Source organism: Dipodomys merriami, unplaced genomic scaffold (genome assembly GCF_024711535.1).
Source record: "Dipodomys merriami isolate MVZ:Mamm:240054 unplaced genomic scaffold, mDipMer1.0.p SCAF_409, whole genome shotgun sequence".
Classification (NCBI taxonomy): domain Eukaryota; kingdom Metazoa; phylum Chordata; class Mammalia; order Rodentia; family Heteromyidae; genus Dipodomys; species Dipodomys merriami.
Genome location: NW_027205704.1, coordinates 54,504 through 74,505, shown reverse-complemented (window position 1 = coordinate 74,505; position 20,002 = coordinate 54,504). Strand labels below are relative to the sequence as shown.

Sequence of the window (20,002 nt, the reverse complement as noted above, 5' to 3'; positions counted from 1 at the left end):
CTCAGCTCCAGGCCGCGCCCCTAGCCGCGCAGCCACGCCCCCACGCTCACTCCCATTGGTCATTGCAAGGGGAGAGGCCCACTGATTGGGCGAGAGGGGCGGAGCCTTCGGGAGTGGAAAAAGAGACTGGGCTCTCAGTGAGATACAAGGCTCTCAATCATCGTTTACGCCTGCGTACAAGTGTTGTGTGGGAGGACCTTTAACCTCCCTTCCACAGGCCTCGGGAAGACTGTTGGGGGTGGGGGGTGGGGCCGGCATGCGAAGGACTGCGCAAGTGCAGACTCGTCTCACAACTTTAGGTAGTTGGAGAGGATTTAAAGGGACAGGGTCTTAACTTCGCCAGAGGCTTCCCATAGCGATCGTCTGTCGCTGTGAGTTACACAGCCTGAATCTCGGAAAAGAGGGCATATACAGGTGCATTTTATAAAATGTTTTATACATTCGTTATCCCGTTTAACTCTTTTGCTTTCTCTCTTTTTAGGCTGGCGGGATCAAGAGTCCTGGAAATCACACCCGGCTTCAATCAACTTTCTTAACTCTTAGGGATTGTTGTTTTTGCTTTACTGTTTAGAAAGCAAGTCTAGAAAGACCTCTTAGTCCTGCTTTAGGCTAGATTTTTCTTCCTCAACTGAGAATGCTTTGCCCCGGGTTAACTAACCCTCCCTTTTAGGAGAAAAGAGAGGGAAGTCTGTAAAACCTCTGAAGTCTGGGGCCCTCCCTGGAACAATGATAATAGCTTTTCATATCTCTAATTCCAAAATCAATACCGAATGGATTCTACTTCCCTGAGCTGAGATCTACAGCTTTTGTGCAGCCTTTGAGCTTAGACTGGCTTTTATGATTTTAAATGGTTGGGGGGTGGGGGCGGAATCAAAGAAAGAATGTAACATTTTACAATGTGAAAAGGCTTGTACAGTCCATCTGGGTTTTCCTATAATACATATCTAGTGGACCAAGACTCTGTTCACTGACTACTGTTGAGGCAGAGGCTTGTACAGTCTAAAATGTTTATTTTTCAAGTCCTTTCTAGACAGTTTGGGCTGGGTGCCCGTGGCTCATTGTTATTGTAGCTACTCAGGAGGAGGCTGAGATCTGAGGATCCCAGTTCAAAGCCAGCTAGGCAAGAAAGCCCATGAAACTTTTATCTCCAATTAGCCAACACAGAAAGCTGGAAGTAGAGCTGTGGTTCAAGTGGTAGAGCACTGGGCTTAAACAAAAAAGTCGAGGGACAGCTCTGAAGCCTGGAGTTCAAGCCCCAGTAGGGCACACACATTCAAAAAAAAAATCCTTACCTCTGCTCTGTACAGGTAGTTTAAAGGACATTCATGAGTAATTATGATTCTAATTTAGTTTTTACCATATTTCAGTCTAATGCCAAAAGTCAGTGAAATGTCCATCTTGGCCCTGGGGATAGAGACCTGGATTCTTGTGACTCTAGGTGGCTTTGGACAACTCACTGCTCCTCCCTAAACTCTTGTTTATTCTCGCATGCTCAGAATAAGATAGAAATCCAGCTCTTTTTACTTGGTAGGGACTAAGGAAACAATAGTCCCCACACCCCCACCCCAAATCTAGGAAACTTCAGGAAGGTAGGCTGGTACTAAGGCTGGTCATAAAATGCTTGTGGGATAAATCAAGAGATATGCCTGTAATCCTAGCTAGTCAGGAGGCTGAGATCTGAGGATTGCTGCTCAAAGGCTCGGCCCAGGCAGGAAAGTCTGTGAGACTCTTATCTCCAATTTACCTTCAGAAAAACAGAAGTGGTGCTGTGGCTCAAAGGGTACAGTGCTAGCCGGGCGCTGGTGGCTCACGCCAGTAATCCTAGCTACTCAGGAGGCTGAGATCTGAGGATCGCGGTTCAAAGCCAGCCCGGGCAGGAGAGACCGTGAGACTCCTATCTCCAATAAACCACCAGAAAACCGGAAGTGGCGCTGTAGCTCAAGTGGTAGAGTGCTTGCCTTGAGCTGAAGAGCTGAGGGACAGTGCCCAGGCCCAGCTAGCCTTGAGCTGAAGAGCTCAGGGACAGTGCCCAGGCCCAGAGCTCAGGCCCCACAACTGACCAAAAGAAAAAAGATATCTGCCTGTCTTTGGCAGGGCAAGGGTATAGCTGTGCTCATTACCAATAATAGAGCTGAGTGTAGTGTCACACAGTTGTAACCCTGGAATCTGGGAGGGTCCAAAGCCTAAGGCTACACAGGAAGACCCTGTCCTAAAAATAAAACAAAATAATCACTATTTGAGCTCATTTGATGTCCTAAATTCAAAGCTTGTTACTTTGTGAACATTTCTTTTTTTTCTTGGTCAGTCCTGGGGTTTGAACTCTGGGCCTGGGCCCTGTCCCTTAGTTCTTCAGCTCCAGGTGAGCACTCTAAACCACTTGAGCCAGAGTGCCACGTCCAGTTTTCTGGTGGTTTCTTGACCATGATCCTCAGATCTCAGCCTCCTGAGTAGCTAGGATTACAGGCGAGAGCCACTGGCACCCAGCACACTTGCAGCTTTTGCTGTTAATTGGAGATGGGTCCTTAGGACTTTTCTGCACAGGCTGGCTTCGAACTTTGATCCTCAGATCTTAGCCTCCTGAGTCACTAGAATTACAGGTATGAGCCACCAACACCTGGCTAAGGAGACATTAATAGCTCCATGTTATGGGAGAGGAAACTGAAGCTATGTGCCCAAGTACATGAGGAACAAGCTCCACTTCTTTCCAGTAGGAGTGGAGGAAATGCCCCATTTACAAGGGGGCCCCCATTCCCCTGTTGTGGGAAGAGGGTACAAAGATGGGGACCCCCCGGCTTGATCTTTGTATCTCAGCCCCTAGTGTTCCTCAATATGACTGCTTCCTTTCAGGGTGCTTTCACACCTTTCTCTGCTTCTAACCTCATTGGCCACATCTATTTCTCAGCAGTTGGCACCTGTGAGTGCACACCTGAATCCCATGTACCCCACAGCGGAGTATTGCACAGCACAAATAGAGCCCAAAACACTTTCTTCAGATGACTGGCTGCAAGTTCCATAGAAATCCAAGGGCAGACCATCATCCACAACTGAGCTCAGGCCAGAGTAGGAAAGGAACAAGTGGATACCAAATAATGACAGAGCAAAGGGGACAAAAGTCTCTCGGGAAGGAAAATGGTATTGGGAGCCACAGATGCTTCTCGAGGATAGCTTGAGAGGCAGTCAGGGCTACATTGGGACCTGAGCACAACTGAACCCAGAAATGTGTTCCAGAAGCATACTAAAACCGGCTGGACTGGACGCTGGTGGTGCACGCTTGTAATCCTAGCTACTCACGAAGCTGAGATATGCGAATCATGGTTCAAAGCTAGCCCGGGCAGGAAAGTTCCTGAGTCTCTCCAAATGACCACCAGAAAGCCAGAAGTGGTGCTGTGGCTTTAGTGGTAGCGTGCTAGCCTTGAGCTGAAGAGCCCAGGCCCAGGCCCAGTGCCCAGGCCCAGACTTCAAGCCCCACGACCGGGAAAAAAAAAAAAAAAAGCAGCAGCTCAGGAACAGTGCCCATGTCTGAGTTTAAGCCCTAGGACTGCCCCCGCCCCCCACAAAAAAAACAACCACCAACAAAACCAGCCCCAAAATAGATTAATTTTAAGGTATGTCTATGTCTCAATAAAGATATTAAAAAAAGAAAAAAAAACTTTCAATAGCTGTGTCCTTCCTAGATGACATCAGATCAAATACAACATCTGGGGCTAAGTGAGATTTCAGAGATATGAGATATAAGGCTTTCCTACCCTGTGTGAAACCCATGGTTCTAATCTATCCTGACTCAGTTTCATTCCCAGCCCCCAGTGGATAGGGGAGGGAGTCATTTATTTCACCAATCTCTGGTCTCTCCTCTGCTTTTCAGTCCTCATGCAATGTATTCAATTCCACATCACCAGCCCAGACCAGGGGAGGTAGGGGTGGTGGTGGTGGTGGTGGTGATCTATGTAGAGGACTGGATCTAGCTGGTTTCTTGATAAAGTGTGTCATCTAGGGCAAGACACGGCTCCTGTGGGTCTGTGCTCCCCAGTTTGGTGTTTAGGGGTGTGGGAGAGGTTTCACCTCCTGAGCTGAGGAGGTGGGCAAGCAGGGAGGAGAGTTAAAGGTCTCACTTGGTGGGGTGGGGTGGGGGGACACTGGCTGGCTCTCCTATGATCCAGTCTTGGATCCCAGCTTAGGGAAACTGCAGCCTCTTGGCTTTCTGTTGCTTCAAATGGCCAATAAATACCTCCTGGGTACCCATGTCTCTTCTGATATGGGCTCCAGGGCCCAGAGCAGGGTGGAGCAGATTCTGAAAAGGGTCCCAGGGCCCTCTCTGACCTCACTGTCTAGGTTCATTACCTTCCCCTTCTGCTCAGTATAGACCAGCATTCAGCCCGGCAAAACTTCAGGGTGGAGATTTCACAGCAGTTGAGCAGAATAAAATGTGTCAGAGCCTAGGGTTCTGGGAAGGGGACTCAGGATGGCAGCTGGAGACTTTGGGTCAGATTGCCAAACTCCTGAATCCCTGCTGAGTGTCAGTCTTGGATACATTAGTAGAGGTTTTTTGTTTTGGGTTTTGGTTTTGGTTTTGTTTTCAAATCAAGATCTCCTCCTCTGGCACATGTCGGGATCTGAACGGTCAGGGGGCCCAGCTGCGTGGGAGTGGGAAGGTCCAGGGGAACACCTGCTCTCATGCTCTGCCGCCCCAGGTCTGGCCCTTTAAACCATAGACCATGATGTCACCGAAGACAGCACGAGATGGGAGGGGGACTGCAGGTCTGAGGATGGACTACATTTCCCAGCATCCTCTGGTGACCCACACCCCTCCCCGAGGTCTCTGACTCGCCAGTGCCGGACTATTAACCAGTCCAACGCCAGTTTTCAAGGGATTTTGGAGGCGTCCAGCCATTCTGGGGTGAGGGAAGTGTTCCCAAAGGGATGGTCGGGACATAGATGGCCTAGGCCAAAGCCATGCGCCGGGCATTGCGTGCTGGGCCTCTTTCCTGCCAGGATCCCCCCCACCCCCCGCCTCCGTTCCTGGTGCATTCTCCAGCGTCTTCCTCTTTTCTTGCTCAGTCACCCTTTCCAGAATCTGGGGCTCCAGCCTCCAGCTGAAGCGCACCCCACCCCGCTCTCAGGCTTGAGACGTCTCAGCCTCTACCCCAGGGTCTGGAGTTCGCTCTTGGGGGGTTACCCCGGCGGACGTCTCTCCCTTTAAGCCGGGCCGGGACTACATTTCCCAGCGGCCCTCGGGCCGTCCTGACGCAGCTCCCCCCCCCCGCCGGGAGGTGCGGGGCGGGGCGGGGCGGGCCGGGCGGGAGGGGGGGGGAGGTGGCTTGATGTCATCCCGAGCATCTGGGCGGCGGGTGCCGGTGCGCACCGAGCCGGGGCTCCCGCTGCGCCGCGCCGCGCCGCACCGCGCCGAACCCAGTCCCCCGACGCCAGCCCAGGGCCGCGCGCTGCCGGGGCCGGCTCGGAGCCCGCCGAGGTCCCGGTCCCCCGCCCCGGGGCTGAGCTGGGGCATGCTCCAGCCCCCCCGGAGCCCAGGAAAGAACCCCGGAGCGCCGCCGCCCAGCCCTAGCGCCCCGAGCGGCCGATCCGACGCCCCCTCCTCGTAGGCAGCCCCCCCTCGGGGGTCGGCGACCAAAGTGTGGGGTTCTGAGAAGTGAGTGTCCCCCCTTTCCTTTCGCCCGCCTCCCCGCATGAGATTTGTGGACTCTGAAGGAACTGGGGTTGGAGAGGATGCTGGGGTCTAGGATGGGGTGGCACAGGGACAGGGTCCCCCCTCCCCCCCATTTTTGCGTGAGTCCGCTGTGGCTGGCATTAGTGGACCAAGACGGCTTGTAAAGGGCCCGGGATGAGGACTGTGGTCTTTCTGAAGAGATGCTGGCTTGGGTGATAGGCCGTCTTTGGGGAGGGGTTATTTTAGATCCTGGGAGGACAAGTCCAAGATGGGAGGGACTGCACCCTGTTTTGGGGTCTGTGCAAGGGTGGGAGAGAAAAAGAAGACCCTAGCTCCCAGCTGCATCACCCAGTCTGTCTTTGAAAGAACTGACCGGTTCTCTGTCTCTGTCTCTCTGCCTCTCTCTTGCTGACCTTTCTGCCCTGCCTTCTCAGAAGAGCCAGCTTGGGATCCCTAACTGGACTGTTCTGGACCCCCAAGGAAGGACCTAAGGCCTGAGCCATCGCCTTTCTCCCTGCCTGCCCCCCAGGACTGGGCAATTGCCAAAGGCCCTGGGGGGGGGCCAGAACTGTGGTTGTGCCCCCCCCCCAAACCTGGCAGGATGGGCCCCAGTTAGTTTGCTCAGCCTCATCCAGCCTCCTTCAGGAGTCCCAGGAGCTCTGAAGACCTGACCTGCTGCCTGCCCACCATGGAGACCAAGCTGCCCCCTGCAAGCACCCCTACCAGCCCCTCCTCCCCAGGACTGTCTCCTGTGCCACCACCTGACAAGGTGGATGGCTTCTCCCGCAGGTCCCTGCGCAGGGCCAGGCCCAGGCGTTCCCACAGCTCCTCTCAGTTCCGCTATCAGAGCAACCAGCAAGAGCTCACGCCACTGCCCCTGCTCAAAGGTGAGCTGGGAGCTGCTGCTGGCTTCCAGGGTTCCTGAGCCCTGGAGGGGGAACCAGCATTGGGGAGGGGTGGTGGGGAGGGGTAAGACATAGCTGGCAGCTTGTCCTCCCAGGTGAGGGACTCGGTCAGAACTGACCCCAGCCCTCCAACCCTCTGCTGACGCATGGTCTGACTGGCCTGGAGGTGGGGCATCAGGAAGTGGCGCCACCCTGGGGGGCAGGCTAGGGCCAAGGGTGGGGCCCACAGCCTGGCTTCCAGGCGGCCACTATCAGCTCAACCAGCTGCCTGGCTTCTGGAGCAGGTGCTTGGCACGGCTCCCTGTCATCACCACATAGCCTCTACCCTCACCCCTGACGACTTCTCCACTTCTTGCTGGTAGACTGGGGCGCCATCTAGGAAAAGGAGGCATTGTGTGTTTCAGAAATATACAACCCTGCTTGTACATCAAGGATTTTGCTCTTGCTTTAAAAATCACAAAGTCTCTGAGCATGAATTAGGAGAGAGGTGAAGCTATATAACCTTCAGCTATCTAACCTGGGGGACCAGGAGATGTTTGCTCTCTAAACTACATCCTAGGGCCTGAGGGCAGCAGAGACTGCTTAGAAAGCCAGCTGTGGGGATGAGGGAGGACCACCTGGACTCAGAGCTCTGGTAGTATGGCCCCCATCTCTCCCCAGATGTGCCAGCCTCTGAGCTGCATGACCTGCTAAGCCGGAAGCTGGCCCAGTGTGGGGTGATGTTTGACTTCTTGGACTGTGTGGCTGACCTAAAGGGGAAAGAGGTGAAGCGGGCAGCCCTTAACGAGCTGGTGGAATGTGTGGGGAGCACCCGGGGCGTCCTCATTGAGCCTGTCTACCCGGACATCATCCGCATGGTGAGCACTGGACCCAGCACACAAACCCTACTGACCTTCCTAAAAATCCCTGCACAGAGAATAAACCCAACACTCCTCAGTTTAATCTCAAGATCCATGTCTTCCATCTCCACTGAGTCCTATTGCTGTCCAGCACCCACTTGGGACTTCATCTTCAGTCCATATCTGCACCTTTGCTTGTTGGAGCTGAGGGGGGTGGGTGCTTTTCTCCTGGGCAGCTTGCCTTCCTTGGACTGACTCAGAATTGCCTCTCCAATAATGTCTGAGCCATACATTTCCCCTTTCTTTCCCATAATGCCTGTGAACCCTTTCCTTTTTTTTTTTTTTTTTTTTTTTTTTGTCAGTTGTGAGGCTTGAACTCTGGGCCTGGGTGCTGTCGCTGAGCTCTTCAGCTCAAGGCGAGTCCTCTATTGCTTGAGACACAGCACCACTTCTGGTTTTCTAGTGGGTTTTGGAGATAAGAGTCTCATGGACTTTCTTGCCCAGGCTAGCTTTGAACCGAGATCCTCAATCTCAGCCTCCTAAGTAGCTAGGATTATAGGTGTGAGCCAGCAGCACCCGGCTCTACCCTTTACTTTTTTTTTTTGGTCCGATTGTGGGGCCTGAACTCTGGGCCTGGGCGCTGTCCCTCAGCTCTTCAGCTCAAGGCTATCACTCTACCACTTGAGCCACAGCGCCACTTCTGGCTTTTTTCTTTTTGCTTATGTGGTGCTGAGGAATTGAACCCAGGGCCTCATGCATGCAAGGCAAGCGCTCTACCACTGAGCCAACTTCCCAGCCTTACCCTTTACTTTTGACCTTACATCCCCTCTGGGTCCCTATCTAGAGTTATATTCTGTCTGCCCTTAGATTCCTTGCTCCTGACCTAAGACTTACTTTTGAACTAGGTTTAAGTTATGACTGTCCAAGTTCTAAAGTGCTTGCTGGAGCAGAGGGTGACCTGCTAGAATGTTGCACGAGGGATCCCTTGGCTTCTGCCTTCATCCTAAAGAACCTTGACTTTGCCTTCCCACACCCTTCCAGATCTCAGTGAATATCTTCCGGACCCTACCACCCAGTGAGAACCCTGAATTTGACCCTGAAGAGGATGAGCCCAACCTTGAGCCTTCTTGGCCACATCTGCAGGTGTGAAGGGCTTGGGGGAAGTAGGGGTCTGCACTTCCAGGCAGTCTGAGGATCTTGGATTGGGGGTGGGGGGTGGGCAGGTGTTGGCTTGCATGAGGGCCCCAGGGTGGAGCGGCTGGGTGAGGCTGTGACTGAACTCGTCTTTTTGTCTGTCTGCATTTTCTAGTTGGTATATGAATTTTTCCTGCGTTTCCTGGAGAGCCCAGACTTCCAGCCTTCTGTAGCCAAGAGATATGTGGATCAAAAGTTTGTCTTGATGGTGATGTGGGGAGCCCAGGCTGGGTGGTACTGTAGGTAGGGCATGGTGTAGAATGGGAATGATTAGGGGTTGACCTTTTACTGGAGCCCCCCTCAACTCCCACAGCTCTTGGAGCTATTTGATAGTGAAGACCCCCGAGAACGTGAGTACCTCAAGACCATCTTACATCGGGTCTATGGCAAGTTCCTGGGTCTACGAGCCTACATCCGCAAACAGTGTAACCACATCTTCCTCCGGTGAGTGGCTGCTTCTGGGGAGAGGAGAGGGAAAAGGAAGAAAAGAGGGGTTGGAGGGGAAGGGAGGAGGGAAGGAAGGAAGGAGGGAAGAAGGGAGGAAAGGAAGGAAGATAGTGTTGAGATGTTAGGCTCCCGGACTGTGTGGGGTATGTATTTACCAAGTTCTCACTACATAGCAATATTGATTACACAATGCGAGCATATGAAGTCAGCAGAAAATTAGTATTTATTTCCATTTGACAGATGACAAAATAGAGGCTAAGAGAGTAGTTTACAGGCACTAGGCCAGTCTAGGGAAGCCAAGGATGGAAATTTGATCCTTATGATGCTGTCATGTAAGGAAGGACCCAAAGAGATACTCTTTCTGCAAACGTATACTGAGCACAACACCCCCACTGGCTGACGGGAGCTTACATGACCTTTTGTTTTCTCTATCTCCCTCATGTCAGTATTGAGGCTTGAATGCAAGGCCTGGGCACTGTTCCTTAGCTTTTTTGCTCAAAGCTCAGGTTTTATCACTTGAGCCACAGCTGCACTTCCGGCTTTTTTTTGATGGTTAATTGGAGATAAGGAGTCTCACAGACTTTCTTGATCTCAGCTTCCTGAGTAGCTAGGATTACAAGCGTGAGCTATTGGTGCCCAGCAGTGGACTCGTTTTAGAGATCATGGTTGTGGAGTTGGCCAGCCTGTATTTGAGTTTGGTTCCAGTACTTGAGTGGACTTGAAGAAATGGCTTAAGTGCTCTGCTAGTTTCCTCTTTTTCTTTCTTTTTTTTTTTTTTTTGGGGGGGGGTCCGGTTGTGGGGCTTGAACTCTGGGCCTGGGTGCTCTCCCTCAGCTCTTCAGCTGGAGGCTAGCGCTCTACCACTTGAGCCACAGTGCCACTTCCGAACCCAGGGCCTCAGGCATGCAAGGCAAGCACTCTACCACTGAGCTACCTTCCCAGCCCAGTTTCCTCTCTTTGAAATAGGGTGCTGCCTGAATTAACCTAGGGATCATGCTTCAGGTGAAGTGAAGTGGTACCTTCAAAGCACCTGTGATTAGCCGCAAAGTCAAGAAGACGTGATGGTGGCCTCCAGGAGCTCCGCCCCTCACTAGCTTCCCCACTTATTAACTTTGGGCGTGAGACCTTTGAGCACTGAGTCTTGACTTTTGCATCAGTGTAATGGCTTCAATACGCTCTGCCTCCCAGGACAGATCTCAGAATTACAGGGTACAGAGCAGATGTTCTAAGTCTTTGTCATTGCTTTGGTAGACTGCATAAGAGAGAAATTTTTGTAGGTTAGGTGCCTGCTGGGCCTCAGGTAAGAAGTGCCAGGTCTGGGAGGAAGAGAGCTGGAGTGCCTTAGAGGAGAAAGGCTAAGTCAGGCACTGGCGGCTCACGCCTGTAATCCTAGCTACTGAGGAGGCTGAGATCTAAGGATCATGGTTCAAAGCCAGCCCAGAGAGGAAAGCCTGTGAGACTCTTATCTCCAATTAACCCCAGAAAACTGGGAGTGGTGCTGGGCTCAAGTGGTAGAGCGCTCACCTTGAGCTAAAGAGCTCAGGGACAGCGTTCAAGCCCAGAGTTTAAGTCCCATGATTGACAGGAAAAAAAAAAAGGCTAAGCCAGTAGTCGGAGCAGCAGTGGTGGCTGGGCTGGCAAGGGTGTTTCTCAGGTAGGCATATTTGAGAACCAGAGAAAGGAGTCCAGCCTGCGGGTTGGAGCACTGGTATGTGTGTGTGCAGGTTAGGTGAGGGTGGCAGGCTGGATGGCTAATGGGATGTGGGGCTAACCATGCTGCTCTGAGCTTCCCCCACATTCTTCTCTTCATCTTGCAGGTTCATCTACGAGCTGGAGCACTTCAATGGTGTGGCTGAACTACTGGAGATCTTAGGAAGGTGACTCATCCTGGCCTCAGCTGGCGCTGAGAGTTGGGGGGAGAAGGGAGGCTGGGGCTCGGTGGCTGAGCCCTGCTCCTCTCTTCTGCTCCCTCTCAAGCATCATCAATGGCTTTGCATTGCCCCTGAAGACTGAGCACAAGCAGTTCCTGGTTCGTGTCCTCATCCCCTTGCATTCTGTCAAGTCACTGTCTGTCTTTCATGCCCAGGTAAGGCCCAGGCATAGCTCTGACACAGCAGAGTGGGGGAATGTGGGGTGTCAGTGGGGCCAGGATGTCAGCCCCACACTCAAGGGATTCTATTCCACCTTCATGCCTACTAATTTCAGTCCACTCTAGCTTAGGATTTCCTGCTGGCCCTTTAAGGCTGACTTCATACATGAGTGCTGTGCTGCCCTCCTCAACCCTTCCTCTCTGCCTGCCCACCTTCAGGGTGCTTCTTGCCTCCTTCTGAATGGTCTCAGAGATTAGGATGCAGAAGTCTGTGTGTAAAATTGATAAGGGTTAAATGTGCTGCTTCGTGGTCCTGAGCATCCAGAGCATGGTGTTTCTGTGTGCACTAAGTGCTCAGTGAACAAGGCACCCCTGGCCCCTCCTGACCCCGTCCTCCTCCTCTCCACCCTGCCCCCCTGCAGCTGGCATACTGTGTGGTACAGTTCCTGGAGAAGGATGCCACCCTGACAGAGCATGTGAGTGTCGGGGGGGGGGGGGGGGAAGGGGGGGGAAAGGTGGGCCCCGCACTGTGCAGGCCTGACAAGATTCTTGTGCCTCAACTCCACAGGTGATCCGGGGACTGCTCAAATATTGGCCCAAAACCTGCACCCAGAAGGAGGTATGGAGGGGGTTTTGACACCCCCCAGGAGGGAGGCTGGGAGGGCTCAGTTCCAGAAGGCAGGTGTGTGTTGCTGGGAGGGGGAGGGGGAATGTGAGCCACTGCCTCCACCCCTCCTGCAGGTGATGTTTCTGGGCGAGATGGAAGAGATTCTGGATGTCATTGAGCCCTCCCAGTTTGTGAAGATCCAGGAGCCCCTCTTCAAGCAGGTGGCTCGCTGTGTCTCCAGCCCCCATTTCCAGGTATAGGGCAGGGACAGGCAGCAATGAGTGGGAAAAGGAATAGTCTGTGAAGGATTGCCCAGTCTACGAAGCATAGCTTCCTCTCCCCATTTCTTCTCCATAGAGTGCTGGGTTTGGTACTGGGGAGATGCTTGACTTAGGGTCAGAAGCCCTAGGGTAAAGCTTCAGGTCTGCGTTTTACTGGCTGGGGTCCTTAGACAAACCACTTCACCACTCCATAGTGGTTTCTTTATCTGTGAAATGGGCCAAGAGCAGTCTCTTCACAGAATAGTGATGGGGACCAAAATTCATGACTGTTATGTATGGTAAATGGTTTTCTTAGTGGCCATAGATTTCCTTAGCCCCGTGTGAGGACTTGGTGCAGCTTCCCCACACCATCTCAGCAGCTGTAACTCACGCATGTGGTCAGACACTCTCCTGTTATAGCAATGGAAGTAGTTTCGGAGGGATTCTGGTAATCTGTGTGTGTGTGTGTGTGTGTGTGTGTATGCATGTGTGCACGTGCGTGCCATTATTAGGGCTTGAACTCAGGATCTTGCTCTCTTGCTTAGTTTTCTTTGTTCAAGGTTGGCACGCTACCACTTGAGACACACTTCTAGTTCTGCTTTGGGCTAGTTAATTGGAGTCATGGGTTTATCTGCCTAGGCTGACTTCAAACTGGGATCCTCAGATCTCAGCCTACTGAGTAGCTAGGATTCCAAATGTGAGCCACCAGCACCTTGCTAGTACTTAATTTTATTAAATACTTCAAAGTCCAGTAGCTCATTTTATTCCAACAGCCTGGTGGAGGTGCCTATTATTAGTTCCATTTTATAGATCTGACAAATGAGGCTGAGAAGCTGAATGCCTCACCTCAGTATAGTGGCAGCTGTAGTAGAATTAGGATTTGCTAAAGTGTTGGACTCCAATCTCAGGACTCTGCTCTTTTCCCATATTTTCCTCTAGTGGGTAGCATAAGCCCTCAGGATGGGATGAATGAGGCCTGGGTTTGGGGAAGGCTTACATATACCCAAGCCTGCCAGGCCCACTCTACCATCTTGCCTGTCCAGGTTGCAGAGCGGGCTCTGTATTTCTGGAATAACGAGTACATCCTGAGCCTCATTGAGGACAACTGCCACACTGTGCTGCCTGCTGTGTTTGGGACCCTCTACCAAGTCTCCAAGGAGCACTGGAATCAGTGAGTACCCAGGCCTTGCCCTAACCCTTAGAAACCAGGACCAACCCAGCCTCTGGACCTCTTAGCTGGACAGAGTTAGAGCCAGGGGCAGAATGGCAAGGGATAGTAGAGGACAGGGAAGTGGGCAGCGCTGTGGTGTTTGGGGATGGGGATAGACAGACCGCCAGAGAGGGAGTTGAGGTCACATTGACATTTAACATATCTTCTCACTCCTCACCTTGACTATGCGAAGAACCATCGTGTCTCTGATTTACAATGTGCTCAAGACCTTCATGGAGATGAATGGAAAACTGTTCGATGAGCTCACGGCCTCCTACAAGCTGGAGAAGCAGCAGTGAGCACTGGGGCTGGGTGTCAGAGGAGGGACAAGTGGGCAGGAGGGAATATAGAAGGAAACTCCAACTCTGTGGTCAGATGTCCAGTCTCCCCCCCCCCCCCCCCCCCCCCGTCAAGTGCCAGCTGTCCTATTCCTAACTACCCACCACATCCTCTGGCCTTCTTCCCGGTAGCCTGTCTGGCGCTGACCTGCAGTTTCCCTCTGCAGCTGTGTCCCCTCGCAGACAGCTCATCTTCTCATGCCTCCCAGCTCTTAACCTCAGCAGCCCCCACTGAGCCACATGAAGTGGCTCCCCTTTGCAGCGGGGTTGGGCGAGGGCAGGTGGGCTGGTGGAGACCCCAGGGAGAGGAACTGCCTCACCTTTTCTCCCCAGGGAGCAGCAGAAGGCCCGGGAGCGCCAAGAGCTATGGCAAGGCTTGGAGGAGCTGCGGCTACGCCGGCTACAGGGGACCCAGGAAGCCAGGGATGCCCCCCTCCCACGGCTAGCACCCCAGGTGGCCGCCAGTGGGGGTCAGAGCTAGAGAGCCCCCCAGAAGGGGAGAAGCAAAGCCCAGAGCCATCAGTCCCTCTATTCCATCTCCTGGCTAGGGTCCAGAGGGACACCTGCCTCCCCCTGGCCTTGCCAGAATGGCTCTGAGGACGCCCTGCCGGCCCGCGTGGGCAGCTTTCATTGGGGGAGACGAGAAGGCAAGATGGTGGTCTCGGCAGCGGACCTTGCAGGCCCTGTGGCAAGACTTAAGCAGGGCGGCTTGACTGGGAAGCCGTCAGCACTCTTTCCCAGCTTGCAGCACTGGGCTCCGGGCTGCAGGCAGGATCCCACCCCGGTCCCTGCTGGAGCAAGGGTCCTCAGGACCTGGCCTGCCCCTGCCTGGGACTGAAGCCAGGTCCTTCCTCACCCCTACCGTGGGGCCCATGGTCTATTTATTCTGCCCCGCTCACCCTCAGCAAGACACTGTCCTGGCCCTGGGGCACCTCCTTCCCTCCTCTCCCTTGCCCTGAACTTCCTTGTCCCCTTTTTATTTATTGGGCAGGGGGAGGGGTGAGGGCACAGGCAAGAAGAGGTGGACAATGTCCTAGGGTCAGGGGTCACAGGAATCATGGTCTATCTCCCTCCTCTGGTTGGAGGACAGACTTAATAAAGAGAGACTTGAGAGCTGGTTGCTTTATTGAGGGGCCCAGGCGGACATGGAGTGATGGGATACAAACTGGGTGGAAGCCAGGCAGAAACAAAGAGAAGGCAGAACTCCTCATGAGGTGACCATTCCAGACAGCAGCTGTGACCCCTGGTTAAAAGGACGCCATGGCCACGAGGCCCCGCGGCTAGTAGCGGGACAGGCGACACATGTCACACTGGCAAGCCCTGGCCGTGAAGATCTCCAGTTCTCCCTGGCGGTTTCCCGCACATCTCAGCTGCACCTTCACCTGTAGGCGAGGGGACCCACATTCATCCCATTCCCGGCCTCCTCCTGTCCACCCCAGCACCCCTGGCTCAGGCCCCTTACCTTCTCTAGGCCGCTGATGGTACAGCACTGAGAGACGGAGGTGATGTTGTGTTGATAGCTGCTGGCCACCAGCACAGAGTACCGGGAAGGGAACGCGCTGGACTCGCAGTGGCCCACACAGGCCTGGGCCACATGGGAGCCCTGGCAGGTGCCTTGGCGGTCGCTTCGCATGGTCACGTTGAAAGCTGGAAGCAGAGGCAAATGGGCTGTAAAGGCATGTCCCGTTGTCCGAGCCTCCTGGTGGGTCCCTGCAGGGTGTAGCCTGCCTGCAATCCAGTCCACCAGCTCTGTGCCCACCCAGAGGTCCTCCCTCCCCGGCCCTCTGGCAGGCCCCCACGTTACTCACAGTGCAGGTAGCAGCCTGGGATGGCTGTCTCCTGACCCTGGCCTTCAGAGACAACCAGGACCAGCAGGCTGAGGAGCAGGGCTGGGAGGGATGCCATGGGCCTCTGCACTGTAGAAATACTAGGTGGGGTCTTCATGGGGCTGCGGGTGTCGGGTGCAGTTAGACACCAACTGCCTCCCATGAGAGGGCTGAGCTGCTCTTTCTGAGAGGTGAGGAGTGTCTACCATTGAGGGAGTGTGTGTGAGCACGGGCGTGTGTATCTGTCACCTACCTGGGTCACTGGATGGGTGTGCCAGCCCTCTCTAGATAGGACTTGTGCATCAGCCAGATTCTCTCCTGGAATTAGCCTTGGGGCCATAAGCATCTTCCTCTCTCATGCCCCAGCTCAGCCTCCAGGACCTGGACCCATATTTCCCCCCACCATAGCACCCCCATCCAGTTTCCCCTCACGCTGTCCCCCAGAGCTCACCAGTACTCCCCAGCCTGGCGGGAACAGTGCAGGCAGCTCACAGGCCTCCAGTGCCTCCAGTAGGTGTCCGTGCCTGCTGCTCTCCACTCTTATATTTGCAGGTTCTGGTGCCACGCCCTCCCAAAGAGGAGATCCAGCTCCCAGGCGCCTCCCAGCCTGAGGCCCCTGGGAGCTGTGCTCTGAGTGCCGTCCTCAGAGAGTGGCCTCTGCTGCTTATTCCTTCCTCTGATCCACAGGCTGCAGCTGTGGGGCTGCAGAGGCGAGGTGGAAGACAGCCTGGGCTGCTGAGGGGGTGAGAGGCTGCTGTCTAGACACCTGGCTCCCCTGTTCTTATGACCTTAGGCAGTCACTTCCTGGCTCAGGCCCTTGCCCACACCCTGCCTTAGAAGGACTCAGTTGGGGGCTGGGAAGGTAGCTCAGTGGTAGAGCACTTGCCTTGCATGCCTGAGGCCCTGGGTTTGATTCCTCAGCACCACATAAGCAAAAAGAAAAAATCCGGAAGTGGCGCTGTGGCTCAAGTGGTAGAGCACTAGCCTTGAGCTGAAGAGCTGAGGGACAGCGCCCAGGCCCAGAGTTCAGGCCCCACGACCGGACCCAAAAAAAAAAAAAAGAAGGACTCAGTTGGAGCCGGGCGCCGGTGGCTCACGCCTGTAATCTTAGCTATTCAGGAGGCTGAGATCTGAGAATCGCGGTTCAAAGCCAGCCAGGGCAGGAAAGACCGTGAGACTCCTATCTCCAATAAACCACCAGAAAACCGGAAGAGCTGAGGGACAGCACCCAGGCCCAGAGTTCAAGCCCCATGACTGACCAAAAAAAAAAAAAAAAAAAAAAGGACTCAGTTGGGCCTGGGTCCCTTCCTGACTGGGGAGGGGATGCCAGGATCTAGGGACATCTCACCAGTGCGGATCCTCAGTGGTGCTGAGTGGTACAGCCCAGCGGGGGCACTGAGTGCATTCAGAGCCTCTCTTCCAGTATTCAGTGAATGTCTGCTCATTCTGAAGGGACTCTGAGCTACAGGTTCCCTTGGAACAGCAGGAACCTGACTCCTGAAAGAGCCTGAAGCTGTCAACTTCAGCAAATCTATGTAGTCCAACTCCTAATTCCAGTTTTTTAGATGTTGTTGTTGCTGGTTATGGGGCTTGAACTCTGGACCTGAGCACTGTCCCTCAGCAATTCAACCCAAGGCTAGCGCTCTACTACTTGAGCCACATCACCACTTATGGTTTTCTGGTGATTTATTGGAGATAACAGTTTCACAGCCTTTCCTGCCCAGGCTGGCTTTGAACCTTGATCCTCAGATCTCAGCCTCCTGAGTAGCTAGGATTACAGGCATGAGCCACTGGTGCTCACCTCCAACTCCAGTTTTAAAAGCAAGGCTACTAAGGCTCAGAGGAGAAAGTTGCTGAAAATCACAGCTCATTAAGCAGACTGATATGACTGTCCAGCCATACTACTGAATTATGCTTGAGAGAATGATATGGCAAGAACTGGGCACCAGTGGTACATACCTGTAATCTTAGCTACTCAGGAAGCTGAGATTTGAGGATCACAGTTTGAAGCCAGCTCCAACAGAAATGTCTAGGAGACTTGGCAACTAACCAGAAAAATGCCAGGATAGAGGCATGGTTCAAGTGGTACAGTGCTAGCTCTGAGTGAAAAGACAAAAGCCCAAGGATCTGAATTCAAGCTCTGGTACCAGCATTTTAAAGATAAAAATGAAAAAAAAAAGTGGTAAATTGAGAAACAAAAAGTCCTAGTTAGCAGAGATCAGAAGGAGGCAGTCTAGGAGCTCACCAAATCTACCCCCTCCCACACCCCTGTTTTTCCAGATGAAGTAATGAGCTCAGAGAAGAACCGTTTTCCCAAGGCCTGAGTCAGGGTGGGTGGGGTGCTCAAACCTCCAGACTGGACTTGTGCTTTTCAGCAGGCCATGTTTAGGTTAACAGGGCAAAGACAGTAAATACCAGTTAAGAAGAATTGGTGTCATGTCACTCCTAAGCCTCAAATAGCTATACCCTATGGCATCCCCTTCTCTGTACTGGTCCTGAATCGATTTCCAGGCCCTCCCACAGTGACCCACCTCCTCTCTCTGCTGAAGGTAGAGGAGGGCTCAACAGGGCTGCCCCCACTCCCCCACTCATTAGGAACCCTTTGGCATGTGATAAGAGATTAGCAGTTTAAAGCTCACTACCTCACAGGCAGCCCATTCTAATTCTGGACATCTCAAATAGTTAAAAAGTGATTCCTTTGTTCTGAGCTAAAGTGAGTTTCCCTCAATTATTTTGGTTCTTGGAGCACACAAGTCTAAGATCTGTCTCAGACAGGCCTCTGGCTGAAGACAGCTTGGGTGCCTTGACTGTTCCAGGGGCCCTAACTCGCACTGCCTTCTTCCTCATCTGATAAACAGTGTGACCCACCAGAGACCAGAGTGACAGACATCTGGGAGCATTTGTCTGTGGAGGCGACGCTGAACTGGGGAAGATGTCATATCTTTTGGAGCAGGGCTCAGGACAGTGAGTCTTCCCCTAATCCCTGGCAGGAAACTGGGATCAGGTAGAGACTCCTCTGCCCAGTGTGACTCTGGAACCAGCAGCCAGGTGACCAAGGGGAAGGTCTATGCATGGCTTCCTCTGTTTGTTCTCTCTTACTTTCTACTTGACCAAATACAATCAATAATACTTCAAGTGTAATTTATTGAAGTTAGGATCCTAAGGTGCTAGAGACACTGCCTGAGGGCTATTCTCAGACTAGAATATTTTAGAAAAATCTCAATTTTTTTTTCCAGTTGTGGGGCTTGAACTCAGGGCCTAGGCCCTGTCCCTGAGTTGTTGTTTTTTTTTTCTCCTCTCAAAGCTAGTGCTCTACCACTTTGAGCTATAGTGCCACTATCAGTTTTCTGGTGGTTAACTGGCGATAAAGAGTCTCACAGACTTTCCTGCCAGGGCTGGCTTTGAACCACAATCTTTAGATCTCAGCCTTCTGAGTAACTAGGATTAGAGGTGTGAGCCCTCAGCTCCCAGCTTCCTTAAAGTTTTAGACAAGACAAAACTAAAGCAAAACAAAGAGGACTTAATGTGGGCCCCTAATCTCTGTAACTAAAGAGAGAAGTCACAAGAAAAGTATGAAAGCTGGGTGTGGTAGCCCGTGCTTGTAATCCCAGCACTCGGGAAGCTGAGGGAGGAGGGTTAACAGCTGGCTAGCCTAGGCTGCACAACAAAATATTGTCTCCAAAAATAAAAGGAGAACCAAAACAGGAAAAGGATGGAGTTGGAGAGGGAATGCTTCAGGCAGGAGACCCCCTTTCCACGGCTGTGGGGCATCGAGAAGACTCACTGGTTGCTCTTCTTGAAGAAATACCGGAAGGGGAAGAGAGTGCTGCAGGAAGGAGAATAATAGGCTGAGACTGACATCTCTTTCCCCTCTCTGCTTCCCATTAGTACCTCATTAGTCAGGGCATTTTGCTCTGGGGAACCAATGAATGGAAATTCAAGTCTGGAACAGCATTTGAGAAGGTGCCTAAATTAGATTATACTCAGGAGGGGCAAATAAAGGAAAAAGGATTGCGGTAGGGTGGATGGGCTCCCTGACAGAGGGATATGTTCACTGCCCTCTGCAGAAAGAATTGTGGAGACACAACCTGGATTCAGAGGGGAGAATGGAAACTTTTCAGTAACCAAATCTTTTTTTTTTTTTTCCAGTCCTGGGGCTTGAACTCAGAGCCTAGGTACTGTCCCTGAGCTTCTTTTTGCTCAAGGATAGCACTCTGCCACTTGAGCCACAGCACCTCAGTAACCAAATCTTACAAAAACCCAAGTAAAATAGGAATAGTCTCAGTTCAAGCAATGTTTATGGATTGAGGCCGCACACTGGCACATCTGAGTGGGGATGAATTGCACAAAAATGAGCCGGTGGCTCACATCTGAAATCCTACCTATGTGGGAGGCTGAGTGAGATCTGAGGATCTTACTTTGAAGGGAGCTAAGGCAGGAAAGTCTGTGAGACACTTATCTCTAATTAAGAACCAAAGGCCAGAAGTGGAGTTGTATCTCAAGTGTTCCCCAGCCTTCAGCAATAAACAAAAACAACAACAAAAAAACCTCAGGGAGGGGCTGAAGGTGGCTCAGTGGTAGAGTGCTTGCCTCGTGTGCGGGAGGCCCTGGGTTCCATTCCTCAG

The 20,002-nt window shown here is 52.8% G+C and overlaps 3 protein-coding genes across 6 annotated transcripts in view; 1 reads left to right on the top strand and 2 right to left on the bottom strand.

Annotated features, from left to right (window-relative positions):
* Window positions 1-4,875: 4,875 nt before the first annotated feature.
* LOC138806813 (serine/threonine-protein phosphatase 2A 56 kDa regulatory subunit beta isoform) lies at window positions 4,876-14,651 on the top strand. Of its 2 annotated transcripts, none has more exons than XM_069992161.1 (14): window positions 4,876-4,894; window positions 6,097-6,549; window positions 7,228-7,424; window positions 8,448-8,549; window positions 8,716-8,808; window positions 8,914-9,044; window positions 10,865-10,924; window positions 11,025-11,133; window positions 11,559-11,612; window positions 11,705-11,755; window positions 11,878-11,997; window positions 13,047-13,174; window positions 13,407-13,508; window positions 13,885-14,651. In XM_069992161.1, exons 2-14 carry the CDS (start codon window positions 6,351-6,353, stop codon window positions 14,030-14,032), a joined length of 1,494 nt encoding a protein of 497 aa, XP_069848262.1. In that variant the 5' UTR covers window positions 4,876-4,894; window positions 6,097-6,350; the 3' UTR covers window positions 14,033-14,651. The 2 variants fall into 2 exon arrangements, with proteins under 2 accessions (XP_069848262.1, XP_069848261.1); XM_069992160.1 differs by lacking the exon at window positions 4,876-4,894 and adding an exon at window positions 5,330-5,644.
* A 50-nt stretch (window positions 14,652-14,701) lies between these two features.
* Window positions 14,702-16,044, bottom strand: LOC138806859 (glycoprotein hormone alpha-2-like). Of its 2 annotated transcripts, XM_069992276.1 has the most exons (4): window positions 15,829-16,044; window positions 15,360-15,499; window positions 15,014-15,198; window positions 14,702-14,933 (listed from the first exon to the last, which is right to left on the bottom strand). In XM_069992276.1, exons 2-4 carry the CDS (start codon window positions 15,493-15,495, stop codon window positions 14,832-14,834), a joined length of 423 nt encoding a protein of 140 aa, XP_069848377.1. In that variant the 5' UTR covers window positions 15,496-15,499; window positions 15,829-16,044; the 3' UTR covers window positions 14,702-14,831. The 2 variants fall into 2 exon arrangements, with proteins under 2 accessions (XP_069848377.1, XP_069848376.1); XM_069992275.1 differs by lacking the exon at window positions 15,829-16,044 and having other exon boundaries at window positions 15,360-15,574.
* Window positions 16,045-18,534: 2,490 nt separating this feature from the next.
* The window catches only part of LOC138806858 (membrane-anchored junction protein-like), a 43,059-nt gene continuing 41,591 nt past the window's right edge, over window positions 18,535-20,002 (bottom strand). For both annotated transcript variants that reach the window (XM_069992273.1, XM_069992274.1), the window contains one exon: window positions 18,535-19,203. In XM_069992273.1, coding sequence (XP_069848374.1) covers window positions 19,158-19,203 — 46 coding nt within the window. In that variant the 3' untranslated portion in view covers window positions 18,535-19,157. The remainder of the gene's footprint in view (window positions 19,204-20,002) is intronic.

Coding starts and splice junctions, on each gene's coding strand:
- LOC138806813 (XM_069992161.1), top strand. CDS start 6,351: ATGGAGACCAAGCTGCCCCCTGCAAGCACCCCTACCAGCCCCTCCTCC. Junction 10,925..11,024: donor CTACTGGAGATCTTAGGAAG/GTGACTCATCCT, acceptor CTCCCTCTCAAG/CATCATCAATGGCTTTGCAT. Junction 11,613..11,704: donor ATGCCACCCTGACAGAGCAT/GTGAGTGTCGGG, acceptor TCAACTCCACAG/GTGATCCGGGGACTGCTCAA.
- LOC138806859 (XM_069992275.1), bottom strand. CDS start 15,540: ATGGGAGGCAGTTGGTGTCTAACTGCACCCGACACCCGCAGCCCCATG. Junction 15,199..15,359: donor CCCAGGCTGCTACCTGCACT/GTGAGTAACGTG, acceptor CTCTGCTTCCAG/CTTTCAACGTGACCATGCGA. Junction 14,934..15,013: donor CCATCAGCGGCCTAGAGAAG/GTAAGGGGCCTG, acceptor CCTCGCCTACAG/GTGAAGGTGCAGCTGAGATG.